At 47.8% G+C, this 16,441-nt stretch overlaps 1 protein-coding gene across 1 annotated transcript in view; it reads right to left on the bottom strand.

Moving 5' to 3' along the window:
* The window catches only part of LOC311123176 (inactive rhomboid protein 1-like), a gene marked incomplete at both ends in the record, with an annotated part of 28,618 nt that overhangs the window by 2,394 nt on the left and 9,783 nt on the right, over positions 1–16,441 (bottom strand). Inside the window, 6 exon segments of the mRNA XM_084158150.1 lie at positions 10,387–10,540; positions 10,716–10,892; positions 11,062–11,220; positions 13,671–13,771; positions 14,772–14,933; positions 15,043–15,117. Coding sequence (XP_084014276.1) covers positions 10,387–10,540; positions 10,716–10,892; positions 11,062–11,220; positions 13,671–13,771; positions 14,772–14,933; positions 15,043–15,117 — 828 coding nt within the window.

Below are 16,441 nucleotides of genomic sequence, written 5' to 3'. Positions count from 1 at the left end.
GAATGATTCAGAGGAGAACTGGGTGAAAGTGTTGTGGTCAGATGAGACCAAAATGGAGCTCTTTGGCATCAACTCAACTCGCCGTGTTTGGAGGAGAAGGAATGCTGCCTATGACCCCAAGAACACCATCCCCACCGTCAAACATGGAAGTGGAAACATTATGCTTTGGGGGTGTTTTTCTGCTAAGGGGACAGGACAACTTCACCGCATCAAAGGGACGATGGACGGGGCCATGTACCGTCAAATCTTGGGTGAGAACCTCCTTCCCTCAGCCAGGGCATTGAAAATGGGTCGTGGATGGGTATTCCAGCATGACAATGACCCAAAACACACGGCCAAGGCAACAAAGGAGTGGCTCAAGAAGAAGCACATTAAGGTCCTGGAGTGGCCTAGCCAGTCTCCAGACCTTAATCCCATAGAAAATCTGTGGAGGGAGCTGAAGGTTCGAGTTGCCAAACGTCAGCCTCGAAACCTTAATGACTTGGAGAAGATCTGCAAAGAGGAGTGGAACAAAATCAAATCAAATAAAATCAAATCAAATTGTGTTGGTCACATGCGCCGAATACAACAGGTGCAAACATTACAGTGAAATGCTTACTTACAGCCCTTAACCAACAGTGCATTTATTTTTAACAAAAAAAGTAAAAATAAAACAACAACAAAAAAAGTGTTGAGAAAAAAAAGAGCAGAAGTAAAATAAAGTGACAGTAGGGAGGCTATATATACAGGGGGGTATCGTTGCAGAGTCAATGTGAGGGGGCACCGGCTAGTTGAGGTAGTTGAGGTAATATGTATATGTACATGTGGGTAGAGTTAAAGTGACTATGCATAAATAATTAACAGAGTAGCAGCAGCGTAAAAAGGATGGGGTGGGGGGGCAGTGCAAATAGTCCGGGTAGCCATGATTAGCTGTTCAGGAGTCTTATGGCTTGGGGGTAGAAGCTGTTGAGAAGTCTTTTGGACCTAGACTTGGCACTCCGGTACCGCTTGCCGTGCGGTAGCAGAGAGAACAGTCTATGACTGAGATGTGTGCAAACCTGGTGGCCAACTACAAGAAACGTCTGACCTCTGTGATTGCCAACAAGGGTTTTGCCACCAAGTACTAAGTCATGTTTTGCAGAGGGGTCAAATACGTATTTCCCTCATTAAAATGCAAATCAATTCATAACATTTTTGACATGCGTTTTTCTGGATTATTTTGTTGTTATTCTGTCTCTCACTGTTCAAATAAACCTACCATTAAAATTATAGACTGATCATTTCTTTGTCAGTGGGAAAACGTACAAAATCAGAAGGGGATCAAATACTTTTTTCCCTCACTGTACATCAGCTCTGTAAAGCAGGTATCTACAGTATTTACCTCAGCTCTGTAGGGCAGGTATCTACAGTATTTACCTCAGCTCTGTAGGGCAGGTATCTACAGTATTTACCTCAGCTCTGTAGGGAAGGTATCTACAGTATTTACCTCAGCTCTGTAGGGCAGGTATCTACGGTACAGTGTATCTACGGTATTTACCTCAACTCTGTAGGGCAGGTATCTACAGTAAAGTGTATCTACAGTATTTACCTCAGCTCTGTAGGGCAGGTATCTATGGTACAGTGTATCTACGGTATTTACCTCAGCTCTGTAGGGCAGGTATCTAGAGTAGTTACCTCAGCTCTGTAGAGCAGGTATCTACAGTATTGACCTCAGCTCTGTGGGGCAGATATCTACAGTATTAACTCTGCTCTGTAAAGCAGGTATCTACAGTATTTACCTCACCTCTGTAGGGCAGGTATATACAGTATTTACCTCAGCTTTGTATGGCAGGTATCTACAGTATTTACCTCAGCTCTGTAGGGCAGGTATCTACAGTATTTACTTCAGCTCTGTAGGGCAGGTATCTACAGTATTTACCTCAGCTCTGCAGGGCAGGAATGTACGGTGTTTACCTCAGCTCTGTAGGGCAGGTATCCACAGTATTTTCCTCAGCACTCTAGGGCAGGTATCTACATTATTTACCTCAGCTCTGTAGGGCTGGTATCTACAGTATTTACCTCAGCGCTGTAGGGCAGGCATCTACAGTATTTAAATCAGCTCTGTAGGGCAAGTATCTACAGTACAGTGTATCTACAGTATTTAACTCCGCTCTGTAGGGCAGGTATCTACGGTACAGTGTATCTACAGTATTTACCTGAGCTCTGTAGGGCATGTATCTACAGTACAGTGTATCTATAATATTTACCTCAGCTCCGTAGGGAAGGTATCTACAGTATATACATCAGCTCTGTAAAGCAGGTATCTACAGTATTTACCTCAGCTCTGTAGGGCAGGTATCTACAGTATTTACCTCAGCTCTGTAGGGCAGGTATCTACAGTATTTACCTCAGCTCTGTAGGGCAGGTATCTACGGTACAGTGTATCTACGGTATTTACCTCAACTCTGTAGGGCAGGTATCTACAGTACAGTGTATCTACAGTATTTACCTCAGCTCTGTAGGGCAGGTATCTATGGTACAGTGTATCTACGGTATTTACCTCAGCTCTGTAGGGCAGGTATCTAGAGTAGTTACCTCAGCTCTGTAGAGCAGGTATCTACAGTATTGACCTCAGCTCTGTGGGGCAGATATCTACAGTATTAACTCTGCTCTGTAAAGCAGGTATCTACAGTATTTACCTCACCTCTGTAGGGCAGGTATATACAGTATTTACCTCAGCTCTGTAGGGCAGGTATCTACAGTATTTACCTCAGCTCTGCAGGGCAGGAATGTACGGTGTTTACCTCAGCTCTGTAGGGCAGGTATCCACAGTATTTTCCTCAGCACTCTAGGGCAGGTATCTACATTATTTACCTCAGCTCTGTAGGGCTGGTATCTACTTATTTACCTCAGCTCTGTAGGGCAGTATCTATGTTATTTACCTCAGCTCTGTAGGGCAGGTATCTACAATATTTACCTCAGCTCTGTAGGGCAGGTATCTACAGATTTAACCTCAGCTCTGTAGGGCAAGTATCTACAGTATTTACCTCAGCTCTGTAGGGCAGTTATCTACAGTATTTACCTCAGCTCTGTAGGGCAGGTATCTACGGTATTTACCTCAACTCTGTAGGGCAGGTATCTACTGCACAGTGTATCTACAGTATTTACCTCAGCTCTGTAGGGCAGGTATCTACGGTATTTACCTCAACTCTGTAGGGCAGGTTTCTACAGTATTTACCTCAGCTCTGTAGGGCAGGTATCTACAGTATTTACCTCAACTCTGTAGGGAAAATATTTATGGTACAGTTTATTTACAGTATTTACCTCAGCTCTGTAGGGCAAGTATCTACTGAACAGTGTATCTACAGTATTTACCTCAGCATTGTAGGGCAGGTATCTACTGTACAGTGTATCTACAGTATTTACCTCAGCTCTGTAGGGCAGGTATCTACGGTACAGTGTATCTACGGTATTTACCTCAACTCTGTAGGGCAGGTATCTACAGTACAGTGTATCTACAGTATTTACCTCAGCTCTGTAGGGCAGGTATCTATGGTACAGTGTATCTACGGTATTTACCTCAGCTCTGTAGGGCAGGTATCTAGAGTAGTTACCTCAGCTCTGTAGAGCAGGTATCTACAGTATTGACCTCAGCTCTGTGGGGCAGATATCTACAGTATTAACTCTGCTCTGTAAAGCAGGTATCTACAGTATTTACCTCACCTCTGTAGGGCAGGTATATACAGTATTTACCTCAGCTTTGTATGGCAGGTATCTACAGTATTTACCTCAGCTCTGTAGGGCAGGTATCTACAGTATTTACTTCAGCTCTGTAGGGCAGGTATCTACAGTATTTACCTCAGCTCTGCAGGGCAGGAATGTACGGTGTTTACCTCAGCTCTGTAGGGCAGGTATCCACAGTATTTTCCTCAGCACTCTAGGGCAGGTATCTACATTATTTACCTCAGCTCTGTAGGGCTGGTATCTACAGTATTTACCTCAGCGCTGTAGGGCAGGCATCTACAGTATTTAAATCAGCTCTGTAGGGCAAGTATCTACAGTACAGTGTATCTACAGTATTTAACTCCGCTCTGTAGGGCAGGTATCTACGGTACAGTGTATCTACAGTATTTACCTGAGCTCTGTAGGGCATGTATCTACAGTACAGTGTATCTATAATATTTACCTCAGCTCCATAGGGAAGGTATCTACAGTATATACATCAGCTCTGTAAAGCAGGTATCTACAGTATTTACCTCAGCTCTGTAGGGCAGGTATCTACAGTATTTACCTCAGCTCTGTAGGGCAGGTATCTACAGTATTTACCTCAGCTCTGTAGGGCAGGTATCTACGGTACAGTGTATCTACGGTATTTACCTCAACTCTGTAGGGCAGGTATCTACAGTACAGTGTATCTACAGTATTTACCTCAGCTCTGTAGGGCAGGTATCTATGGTACAGTGTATCTACGGTATTTACCTCAGCTCTGTAGGGCAGGTATCTAGAGTAGTTACCTCAGCTCTGTAGAGCAGGTATCTACAGTATTGACCTCAGCTCTGTGGGGCAGATATCTACAGTATTAACTCTGCTCTGTAAAGCAGGTATCTACAGTATTTACCTCACCTCTGTAGGGCAGGTATATACAGTATTTACCTCAGCTCTGTAGGGCAGGTATCTACAGTATTTACCTCAGCTCTGCAGGGCAGGAATGTACGGTGTTTACCTCAGCTCTGTAGGGCAGGTATCCACAGTATTTTCCTCAGCACTCTAGGGCAGGTATCTACATTATTTACCTCAGCTCTGTAGGGCTGGTATCTACTTATTTACCTCAGCTCTGTAGGGCAGTATCTATGTTATTTACCTCAGCTCTGTAGGGCAGGTATCTACAATATTTACCTCAGCTCTGTAGGGCAGGTATCTACAGATTTAACCTCAGCTCTGTAGGGCAAGTATCTACAGTATTTACCTCAGCTCTGTAGGGCAGTTATCTACAGTATTTACCTCAGCTCTGTAGGGCAGGTATCTACGGTATTTACCTCAACTCTGTAGGGCAGGTATCTACTGCACAGTGTATCTACAGTATTTACCTCAGCTCTGTAGGGCAGGTATCTACGGTATTTACCTCAACTCTGTAGGGCAGGTTTCTACAGTATTTACCTCAGCTCTGTAGGGCAGGTATCTACAGTATTTACCTCAACTCTGTAGGGAAAATATCTATGGTACAGTTTATTTACAGTATTTACCTCAGCTCTGTAGGGCAAGTATCTACTGAACAGTGTATCTACAGTATTTACCTCAGCATTGTAGGGCAGGTATCTACTGTACAGTGTATCTACAGTATTTACCTCAGCTCTGTAGGGCAGGTATCTACGGTACAGTGTATCTACGGTATTTACCTCAACTCTGTAGGGCAGGTATCTACAGTACAGTGTATCTACAGTATTTACCTCAGCTCTGTAGGGCAGGTATCTATGGTACAGTGTATCTACGGTATATACCTCAACTCTGTAGGGCAGGTATCTACAGCGTTTGCTAAATGACGTAAATGTAAATGTAAATCTGTCACATTCGCTTATAGACGGGACGGACCAAGGCGCAGCGTGATATGCATACATGTTTATTAACGAATAAACACAACGACAAAACAATAAACAAACGATTCGTGAAGTCCAAGGCAGCACAACACAACATACCTTAACACGGAACAAGATCCCACAACCCACTAGTGCCAATAGGCTGCCTAAGTATGGTCCCCAATCAGAGACAACGAGCGACAGCTGCCTCTGATTGGGAACCACACCGGCCAACATAGAAATAGACATACTAGATTCAAACATAGAAAATCACAACATAGAACATACACACCCTGACTCAACATATACGAGTCCCCTGAGTCAGGGCGTGACAGAACCCCCCCCCCAAAGGTGCGGACTCCGACCGCGCCACATAAACATAACAGGGTAGGGGCCGGGTGGGCATTCCGCCTCGGAGGCGGATCCGGCTCCGGGCGTGACCACCACTTACTCTCCACCTCCCTGTTGCGCCCCTGGTCTGGTCTGGACCTCGGCGCGCTGCTTCCCCTCTCCTTCCTCCCACGAAGTACCAAGCCCTGTCTGGACCCTGGTGTGGGAGACCCCGAACCTGGAGAGGGGCTGACGTCTGGGTCTGGACTGGAACCGCTGACTGGAGCTGGACCCGACGACGGTGGAGCGAACTGCTCTGGCTCCGGAGTGGAGCCGCTGACCGGAGCTGGATCAGGCACCGGTGGAGCGGACTGCTCTGGCTCCGGAGTGGAGCCGCTGACCGGAGCTGGATCAGGCACCGGTGGATCGGACTGCTCTGGCTCCGGAGTGGAGCCGCTGACCGGAGCTGGACTGGATCCCGGTGGAGCGGATTGCTCTGGCTCCGGAGTGGAGCAGCTGACCGGAGCTGAACTAGGCACCGGTAGAGCGGACTGCTCTGGCTCCGGAGTGGATCGCTGACCGGATCTGGACTGGACCCCGGTGGAGCGGACTGCTCTGGCTCCGGAGTGGAGCAGCTGACCGGTGCCGGACCAGGCACCGGTGGAACAGGCACGGGCCATGCCGGACTGGACACCCGCACCACTGGTCTGGTGCGAAGAGCAGGCACGGCCTGGACCGGACTAGGAACACGCACCACTGGCTTGGTGCGAGGGGCAGGAACAGGCCGGGCTGGGCTGGCGACGCGCACCACTGGCTTGGTGCGAGGGACAGGAACAGGCCGGACCGGGCTGGCGACGCGCACCACTGGCTTGGTGCAAGGTGAAGGAACAGGCCAGGCCGGGCTGGCGACGCGCACCACTGGCTTGGTGCGAAGGACAGGAACAGGCCGGACCGGACTGGCGACGCGCACCACTGGCTTGATGCGAGGGGCAGGAACAGGACGGGCCGGGCTGGCGACGCGCACCACTGGCTTGGTGCGAGGGGCAGGAACAGGCCGGGCCGGGCTGGCGACGCGCACCACTGGGTTGGTGCGAGGTGCAGGAACAGGCCGGGCCGGGCTGGCGACGCGCACCACTGGCTTGGTGCGAGAAGCAGGAACAGGCCGGACCGGGCTGGCGACGCGCACCACTGGCTTGGTGCGAGGAGCAGGAACAGGCCGGGCCGGTCTGGGAACATGCACCACTGGTTTGGTGCGAGGAGCAGGAACGGGCCGGACCGGACTGCGAAGGCGGACTGGAGGTCTGGAGCGGAGAGCTGGCACAACCCGTCCTGGCTGGCTGCCCACTTTCGCACTACACATGCGGGGCGCTGGCACAGGACGCACTGGGCTGTGCACGCGCACTGGCGATACAGCTTGTAGAACAGGCGCAGGATATGCGGGACCGAGGAGGCGTACTGGAGACCAGGAGCGTTGAGCCGGCACACCCCGTCCTGGCTGAATGCCCATCTTCGCACGACACGTGCGTGGTGCTAGCACAGGACGTACAGGACTGTGCCGGAACACTGGCGACAGAGTACGTAGCTCCGCATAACACGGAGCCTGCCCAGTCACACGCTTCCTCGCGTGAGTACGGGGAGTTGGCTCTGCTCTAACACTAGGCTCCGCCAACCACCCTTTTAGCCCCCCCAAAAAAGCTCTTATTTACATCAGCTCTGAAGGGCTGGTATCTACAGTATTTACCTCAGCTCAGTAGGGCAGGTTTCTACAATATTTACCTCAGCTCTGTAGGGCAGGTATCTACAGTATTTACTTCAGCTCTGTAGGGCAGGTATCGACAGATTTAACGTCAGCTCTGTAGGGCAAGTATCTACAGTATTTACCTCAGCTCTGTAGGGCAGTTATCTACAGTATTTACCTCAGCTCTGTAGGGCAGGTATCTACGGTATTTACCTCAACTCTGTAGGGCAGGTATCTACTGCACAGTGTATCTACAGTATTTACCTCAGCTCTGTAGGGCAGGTACTACGGTATTTACCTCAACTCTGTAGGGCAGGTTTCTACAGTATTTACCTCAGCTCTGTAGGGCAGGTATCTACGGTATTTACCTCAACTCTGTAGGGCAAATATCTATGGTACAGTTTATTTACAGTATTTACCTCAGCTCTGTAGGGCAAGTATCTACTGAACAGTGTATCTACAGTATTTACCTCAGCGTTGTAGGGCAGGTATCTACTGTACAGTGTATCTACGGTATATACCTCAACTCTGTAGGGCAGGTATCTACAGCGTCTGCTAAATGATGTAAATGTAAATGTAAATGTACAGTACAGTGTATCTACAGTATTTACCTCAGCTCTGTAGGGCAGGTATCTACAGTATTTACCTCAGCTCTGTAGGGCAGGTATCTATGGTATTTACCTCAGCTCTGTAGGGCGGGTATCTACTGTACAGTCTATCTACAGTATTTACCTCAGCTCTATAGGGCAGGTATCTACAGTATTTACATCAGCTCTCTAGAGCAGGTATCTATAGGTATGTACCTCAGCTCTGTAGGGCAGGTATCTATGGTACGGTGTATCTACAGTATTTACCTCAGCTCTGTATGGCAGGTATCTACGGTACAGTGTATCTACGGTATTTACCTCAACTCTGTAGGGCAGGTATCTACAGTATAGTGTATCTACAGTATTTACCTCAGCTCTGTAGGGCAGGTATCTACGGTACAGTGTATCTACAGTATTTACCTCAGCTCTGTAGGGCAGGTATCTACAGTATTTACCTCAGCTCTGTAGGGCAGATATCTATGGTATTTACCTCAGCTCTGTAGGTTAGGTATCTACGGTACAGTGTCTCTACAGTATTTACCTCAGCTCTGTAGGGCAGATTTCAATGATACAGTGTATCTAAAGTATTTACCTCAGCTCTGTAGGGCGGGTATCTACAGTACAGTGTATCTACGGTATTTACCTCAATTCTGTAGGGCAGGTATCTACTATACAGCATATCTACAGCATTTACCTCAGCTCTCTAGGGAAGGTATCTACACTATTTACAACAACTCTGTACGGCAGGTATCTACAGGTATTTACCTCAGCTCTGTAGTGCAGGTATCTATGGTATTTACCTCAGCTCTGTAGGGCAGCTATCTACAGTATTTACCTCAGCTCTGCAGGGCAGGTATCTACGGTATTTACCTCAGCAATGTAGGGCAGGTATCTACAGTATTTACGTCAGCTCTGTAGCGCAGGTATCTACAGTATTTACCTCAGCTCTGTAGGGCATGTATCTACATTATTTACCTCAGCTCTGTAGGGCAGGTATCTACAGTATTTACCTCAGCTCTGTAGGGCAGGTATCTACAGTATTTACCTCAGCTCAGCAGGGCAGGTATCTACGGTATTTACCTCAGCTCTGTAGGGCAGGTATCTACAGTATATACCTCAGCTCTGTAGGGCAGGTATCTACATTATTTACCTCAGCTCTGTAGGGCTGGTATCTACTTATTTACCTGAGCTCTGTAGGGCAGTATCTACGTTATTTACCTCAGCTCTGTAGGGTAGGTATTTACAGTATATAACTCAGATCTGTAGGGCAGGTATCTACAGTATTTACATCAGCTCTGAAGGGCTGGTATCTACAGTATTTACCTCAGCTCAGTAGGGCAGGTATCTACAATATTTACCTCAGCTCTGTAGGGCAGGTATCTACAGTATTTACCTCAGCTCTGTAGGGCAGGTATCTACAGATTTAACCTCAGCTCTGTAGGGCAAGTATCTACAGTATTTACCTCAGCTCTGTAGGGCAGTTATCTACAGTATTTACCTCAGCTCTGTAGGGCAGGTATCTACGGTATTTACCTCAACTCTGTAGGGCAGGTATCTACTGGACAGTGTATCTACAGTATTTACCTCAGCTCTGTAGGGCAGGTTTCTACAGTATTTACCTCAGCTCTGTAGGGCAGGTATCTACGGTATTTACCTCAACTCTGTAGGGCAAATATCTATGGTACAGTTTATTTACAGTATTTACCTCAGCTCTGTAGGGCAAGTATCTACTGAACAGTGTATCTACAGTATTTACATCAGCGTTGTAGGGCAGGTATCTACTGTACAGTGTATCTACGGTATATACCTCAACTCTGTAGGGCAGGTATCTACAGCGTCTGCTAAATGACGTAAATGTAAATGTACAGTACAGTGTATCTACAGTATTTACCTCAGCTCTGTAGGGCAGGTATCTACAGTATTTACCTCAGCTCTGTAGGGCAGGTATCTATGGTACAGTGTATCTAAGGTATTTACCTCAAATCTGTAGGGCAGGTATCTACAGTACAGTGTATCTACAGTATTTACCTCAGTTCTGTAGGGCAGGTATCTACAGTATTTACCTCAGCTCTGTAGGGCAGGTATCTATGGTATTTACCTCAGCTCTGAAGGGCAGGTATCTACGGTACAGTGTATCTACAGTATTTACCTCAGCTCTGTAGGGCAGATTTCTATGGTACAGTGTCTCTACAGTATTTACCTCAGCTCTGTAGGGGATGAAGATGGCGCTGGCCAGGTTTCCAGTGATTCCAGAGACGATGTAGATGATAGAGATCCTCAGCCAGCCGGCCAGCTTCTCTAAATCCCTCAGAATGGTCATCTGGAACAGCACCGACACCAGGCAGTGCAGGATCCTACACACACACACACACACACACACACACACACACACACACACACACACACACACACACACACACACACACACACACACACAAACACGTTACACATTATACATTACCCTGATAGAGACACAACACCATGAGGGACCTGAGACACTGTGATTCTGTGAATCTGTTCCAGTCTCACCCAGCATGGAGGAATAGAGAGAGCCAGAGTCTGTAGAACTGGTCTGGGATCTCAGGGTTGAGGAAAGGCAGCAGGCCACACACATCATTCAGACAGGCCACCTGGGAGCAGAGGGTAGCCTCCTCGTGGAAGTAGCCCTTCATAAAGTCACAGTACTCTCTGGACGTGATCTCACACCTGAACACACAAGACATTACATTATTACAAAAAACACACAACGTTGTTACAACATGAACAACTTATAGCATACTGCACACACAACCCACAGGATTACATCACAACATCATCTCAGCAACAACGTATAGCTGCAGAGACTGAGGGGACTGAACAAACAGAGCGTCATTACCTCCCTTTGGTCCCGATGCAGCAGGGCCGTCCGGTGATTGCACAGTCTACGTGGGGGAGGTTAGTGTGGTTGCCTGGGTTGTACCTGGTACACACTGGCCACTTGGTGATGTCATCAGGCCACTTGTGAGGTGATACAGAGGCTGGCTCCAGGCAGATCCTGGAAGGAGCGGAACAGAGGAAAGAGGATATACAGTGGCTTGCGAAAGTATTCACCCACCTTGGCATTTTTCCTATTTTGTTGCCTTACAACCTAGAATTAAAGTGATTTTTTGGGGGGTTTGTATCATTTGATTTACACAACATGCCTACCACTTTTAAGATGCAAAATATTTTTTTGGGTGAAACAAACAAGAAATAAGACGAAAAACAAAAAACTTGAGCGTGCATAACTACATTTACATTTAAGTCATTTATCAGACGCTCTTATCCAGAGCGACTTACAAATTGGTGCATTCAATTTAGGATTGCTAGTGGGACAACCACCACTGGGGGAGGGGGAGTGTAGAAGGATTACTGTTAGACTATTCCAGGTATTCCTTAAAGAGGTAGGGTTTCAAGTGTCTCCGGAAGGTGGTCAGTGACTCCGCTGTCCTGGCGTCGTGGGGGAGCTTGTTCCACCATTGGGGTGCCAGAGCAGCGAATAGCTTTGACTGGGCTGAGCGGGAACTGTGCTTCCGTAGAGGTAGGGGGGCTAGCAGGCCAGAGGTGGATGAACGTAGTGCCCTCGTTTGGGTGTAGGGTCTGATCAGAGCCTGAAGGTAAGGAGGTGCCGTTCCCCTCACAGCTCCGTAGGCAAGCACCATGGTTTTGTAGTAGATGCAAGCTTCAAGTGGAAGCCAGTGGAGTGTGCAGAGGAGTGGGGTGACATGAGAGAACTTGGGAAGGTTGAACACCAGATGGGCTGCAGCGTTCTGGATAAGTTGTAGGGGTTTAATGGCACAGGCAGGGAGCCCAGCCAACAGAAAGTTGCAGTAATCCAGACAGGAGATGACAAGTGCCTGGATTAGGACCTGTGCTGCTTTCTGTGTAAGGTAGGGTCGTACTCTGCGAATATTGTAGAGCATAATAATATGCCATTTAGCAGACGCTTTTATCCAAAGCGACTTACAGTCATGTGCGCATACATTTTTACGTATGGGTGGTCCCGGGGATCGAACCCACTACCCTGGCGTTACAAGCGCCGTGCTCTACCAATTGAGCTACAGAGGACCACATGAACCTGCAGGATCGGGTCACCGCTTTGATGTTAGCGGAGAACGACAGGGTGTTGTCCAGGGTCACGCCAAGGTTCTTTGCACTCTGGGAGGAGGACACAATGGAGTTGTCAACCGTGATGGCGAGATCATGGAGCGGGCAGTCCTTCCCCGGGAGGAAGAGCAGCTCCGTCTTGCCGAGGTTCAGCTTGAGGTGGTGATCCGACATCCACACTGATATGTCTGCCAGACATGCAGAGATGCGATTCGCCACCTGGTTATCAGAAGGGGGAAAGTTCACCCCCCCAAAGTCAATACTTTGTAGAGCCACCTTTTGCAACAATTACAGCTGCAAGTCTCTTGGGGTATGTCTCTATAAGCTTGGCACATCTAGCCACTGGGATATTTGCCCATTCTTCAAGGCAAAACTGCTCCAGCTCCTTCAATTTGAATGGGTTCCACTTGTGTACAGCAATCTTTAAGTCATACCACAGATTCTCAATTGGATTGAGGTCTGGGCTTTGACTAGGCCATTCCAAGACATTTAAATGTTTCCCCTTAAACCACTCGAGTGTTGCTTCAGCAGTATGCTTAGGGTCATTGTCCTGCTGGAAGGTGAAACTCCGTCCCATCTCAAATCTCTGTAAGAATGAAACAGGCTTCCCTCAAGAATTTCCCTGTATTTAGCGCCATCCATCATTCCTTCAATTTTGACCAGTTTCCCACTCCCTGCCGATGAAAAACATCCCCACAGCATGATGCTGCTACCACCATACTTCACTGTGGGGATGGTGTTCTCGGGTTGATGAGAGGTGTTGGGTTTGCGGCAGACATAGCGTTTTCCTTGATGGCCAAAAAGCTCAATTTTAGTCCTATCTGACCAGAGTACCTTCTTCCATATGTTTGGGGAGTCTCCCACATGCCTTTTGCAGCTCCTTCAGGGTTATCTTTGGTCTCTTTGTTGCCTGTCTGATTAATGCCCTCCTTGCCTGGTGGGTGGCCCACTCTTGGCAGGTTTGTTGTGGTGCCATATTCTTTCAATTTTTTAAATAATGGATTTAATGGTGCTCCGTGGGATGTTCAAAGTTTCTGATATTTTTTTATAACCCAACCCTGATCTGTACTTCTCCACAACTTTGTCCCTGACCTGTTTGGAGAGCTCCTTGGTCTTCATGGTGCCACTTGCTTGGTGGTGCCCCTTGCTTAGTGGTGTTGCAGACTCTGGGACTATTTTTTTCATTTAACTTCACCAATTTGGACTATTTTGTGTATGTCCATTAAATGAAATCCAAATAAAAATCCATTTAAATTACAGGTTGTAATGCAACAAAATAGGAAAAAAGCTAAGGGGGATGAATACTTTTGCAAGGCACTGTATAGAAGAAGAGAGGAACAGAGAGAAGCAGTGTATTACCTGGGGTCCTGGTGGCAGACTGAGCCATGCTGACGGACCTTCCCCTCCAGTAGAGGAGCACTGGGGTGATAAGGCCACTTCACCCACCCTGCTACAGTAGACTGGAGAGAGAGAAAGAAAGAGAGAGAGAGAGAGAGAGAGAGAGAGAGAGAGAGAGAGAGAGAGAGAGAGAGAGAGAGAGAGAGAGAGAGAGAGAGAGAGAGAGAGAGAGAGAGCGAGAGAGAGAGGAGAGAGAGAGAGAGAGTGCGAGAGAGCGACAGAGAGAGAGAGGAGAGAGAGAGAGAGCGAGAGAGCGAGAGAGCGACAGAGAGAGAGAGAGAGAGGTGAGAGAGAGAGGTGAGAGAGAAGGCGAGAGGGTGAGAGAGGAAGAGAGAGAGGAGAGAGAGCGAGAGAGTGACAGAGAGACAGAGAGAGAGAGAGAAGGCAAGAGGGCGAGAGAAGAAGAGAGAGGAGAGAGAGAAGGCGAGAGGGCGAGAGAGTGAGAGAGAGCGAGAGAGAGAGGGAGAGAGAGGAGAGAGAGCGAGAGAGCGACAGAGAGTGACAGAGAGAGAGAGAGATAGTGCAAGAGAGAGAGAGAGAGAGAGAGAGAGAGAGAGAGAGAGAGAGAGAGAGAGAGAGAGAACAGGGATAGAGAGAGAGGAAGAGAGAGAGGAGAGAGAGCGAGAGAGTGACAGAGAGACAGAGAGAGAGAGAGAGGCAAGAGGGCGAGAGAAGAAGAGAGAGGAGAGAGAGAAGGCGAGAGGGCGAGAGAGTGAGAGAGAGCGAGAGAGAGAGGGAGAGAGAGGAGAGAGAGCGAGAGAGCGACAGAGAGTGACAGAGAGAGAGAGAGAGAGAGAGAGAGAGAGAGAGAGAGAGAGAGAGAGAGAGAGAGAGAGAGGAAGAGAGAGGAGAGAGAGTGAGAGAGCAAGAGAGCGAGAGAGCGACAGAGAGCGACAGAGAGAGAGAGAGAGAAAGAGAGAGAGAGAGAGAGACGAGAGAGTGACAGAGAGAGAGAGAGAGAGAGAGAGAGAGAGAGAGAGAGAGAGAGAGAGAGAGATATCAGATCTCGTAGGACATTAACCATTACATGACTAACATTAGTGTAACACCAGGGTAACTCACAGAGCACTCCTCCTGTGAGGTCTGGAGACAGCCGGAGCGGTCGTTCCTCACACAGCAGGCTGACTCCCTCTCTCTTCCTCTCTTCTCCTGGATCAGGTCATGGACCTGTTGGTCCTGACGCATGCAAGGGGAGAACTTAGCCCCCAGATGGATCAGCGCCTCCTGCAGGCCAGGGGGAGGATGTGCAGTCAGAACAAAGACAAGGTCTCACAGCTGACATTGAGGTTTAAATGATCAAATTAGTCCATTAGCCTAAAAAATCTACACTTACCGAATTTGGTCCCACCCAAAAGTTTTCTTGTTGCACAAGCTTGACATTTTCATAAACACCTTTATTTCTCAAAACCTAAAGAGAGAGAGTGGAAAAGCCAAAGGTTTTACAAAGTAAAATGCAAAGACATAACACATTGATTCAATGGATCACTTATCACATAAGGCACAACCTTCATAGCTTTGGAGCACCTTAAATGACATTTTGGAAAAAAGGAATTCTCAGCTCCATCATTCATTGAATCAGATGGCTCATTCATCACAAAACCAACTGATATTGCCAACTACTTTAATGATTTTATCATTGGGAAGATTAGCAAACTTAGGCATGACATGCCAGCAACAATTGCTGACACTACACATCCAAGTATATCTGACCAAATTATGAAAGACAAGCATTGTAATTTTGTATTCCGTAAAGTGAGTGTGGAAGAGGTTGAAAAAGTATTGTTGTCTATCAACAATGACAAGCCACCGGGGTCTAACAACTTGGATGGAAAATTACTGTGGATAATAGCGGACAATATTGCCACTCCTATTTGCCATATTTTCAATTTAAGGCTACTAGAATGTGTGTGCCCCCAGGCTTGGTGGGAAGCAAAAGTCATTCCGCTACCTAAAAATAGTAAAGCCCCATTTACTGGCTCGAATAGCCGACCAATTAGCCTGTTACCAACCCTTAGTAAACTATTGGAAAACGACTTCCTCTGAAGCTGCCTCCTCTCCTGGTTCGGGCAGGCTTCGGCGTTCGTCATCACCGGCCTTCTAGCCACTGGTGCTCCTCATCTCATCATTCCATTTGTTTTGTCTTGTCTATTACACACACCTGTTTTATATCCCCTCATTAGTACATGTATAAGTGTTCCCTCTGCCCCCTTGTCCTTGTGGGTGATTGCTTAGGAGAGTGTAGCTCGGTTGAGCTCCATGTATTTTGTATTGCCGGGGTATATTTTCCCTGTGTGCCTGTTTGGTTCCAGAGCGCCTGTTTTGCACACTGGACTGTTTGACGCAATTCTGCGTAACTCTGTATTCCGGAATAAACTCTGTATTCTGTGATTTACCCTCCTGTGCCTGACTCCTTCAAATCACCCATCACAGAATCACCCACCCGTAATGGAGTCAACAGGAAAGGAGCGCATGCCTGGAGTCGTGCACGGGTCCAGGAGCATTCGATGATACTAGCCAGCTTGGGAGAAGCGATGGATCGGGTTCTCCAGGTCGTCCAACCCCTGGAGAGGAGAGGACCCGATCTATCGGGACCAGCTGGGCGACCGGATCCAGCCACCCACACCCCAGCAACCAGAGGGATCCATATATACGACCACGGGATTTCGACGGGACAGCTGCTCTCTGCCAGGGATTCCTCCTCCAACTGGAGCTCTACTATTCCAGTATCAGCC

Source organism: Coregonus lavaretus, assembly GCF_964263955.1.
Source record: "Coregonus lavaretus genome assembly, chromosome: 1".
Lineage (NCBI taxonomy): Eukaryota > Metazoa > Chordata > Actinopteri > Salmoniformes > Salmonidae > Coregonus > Coregonus lavaretus.
Note: the sequence above shows the minus strand (reverse complement) of the source record. Positions and strands in the feature narration are given on the sequence as shown.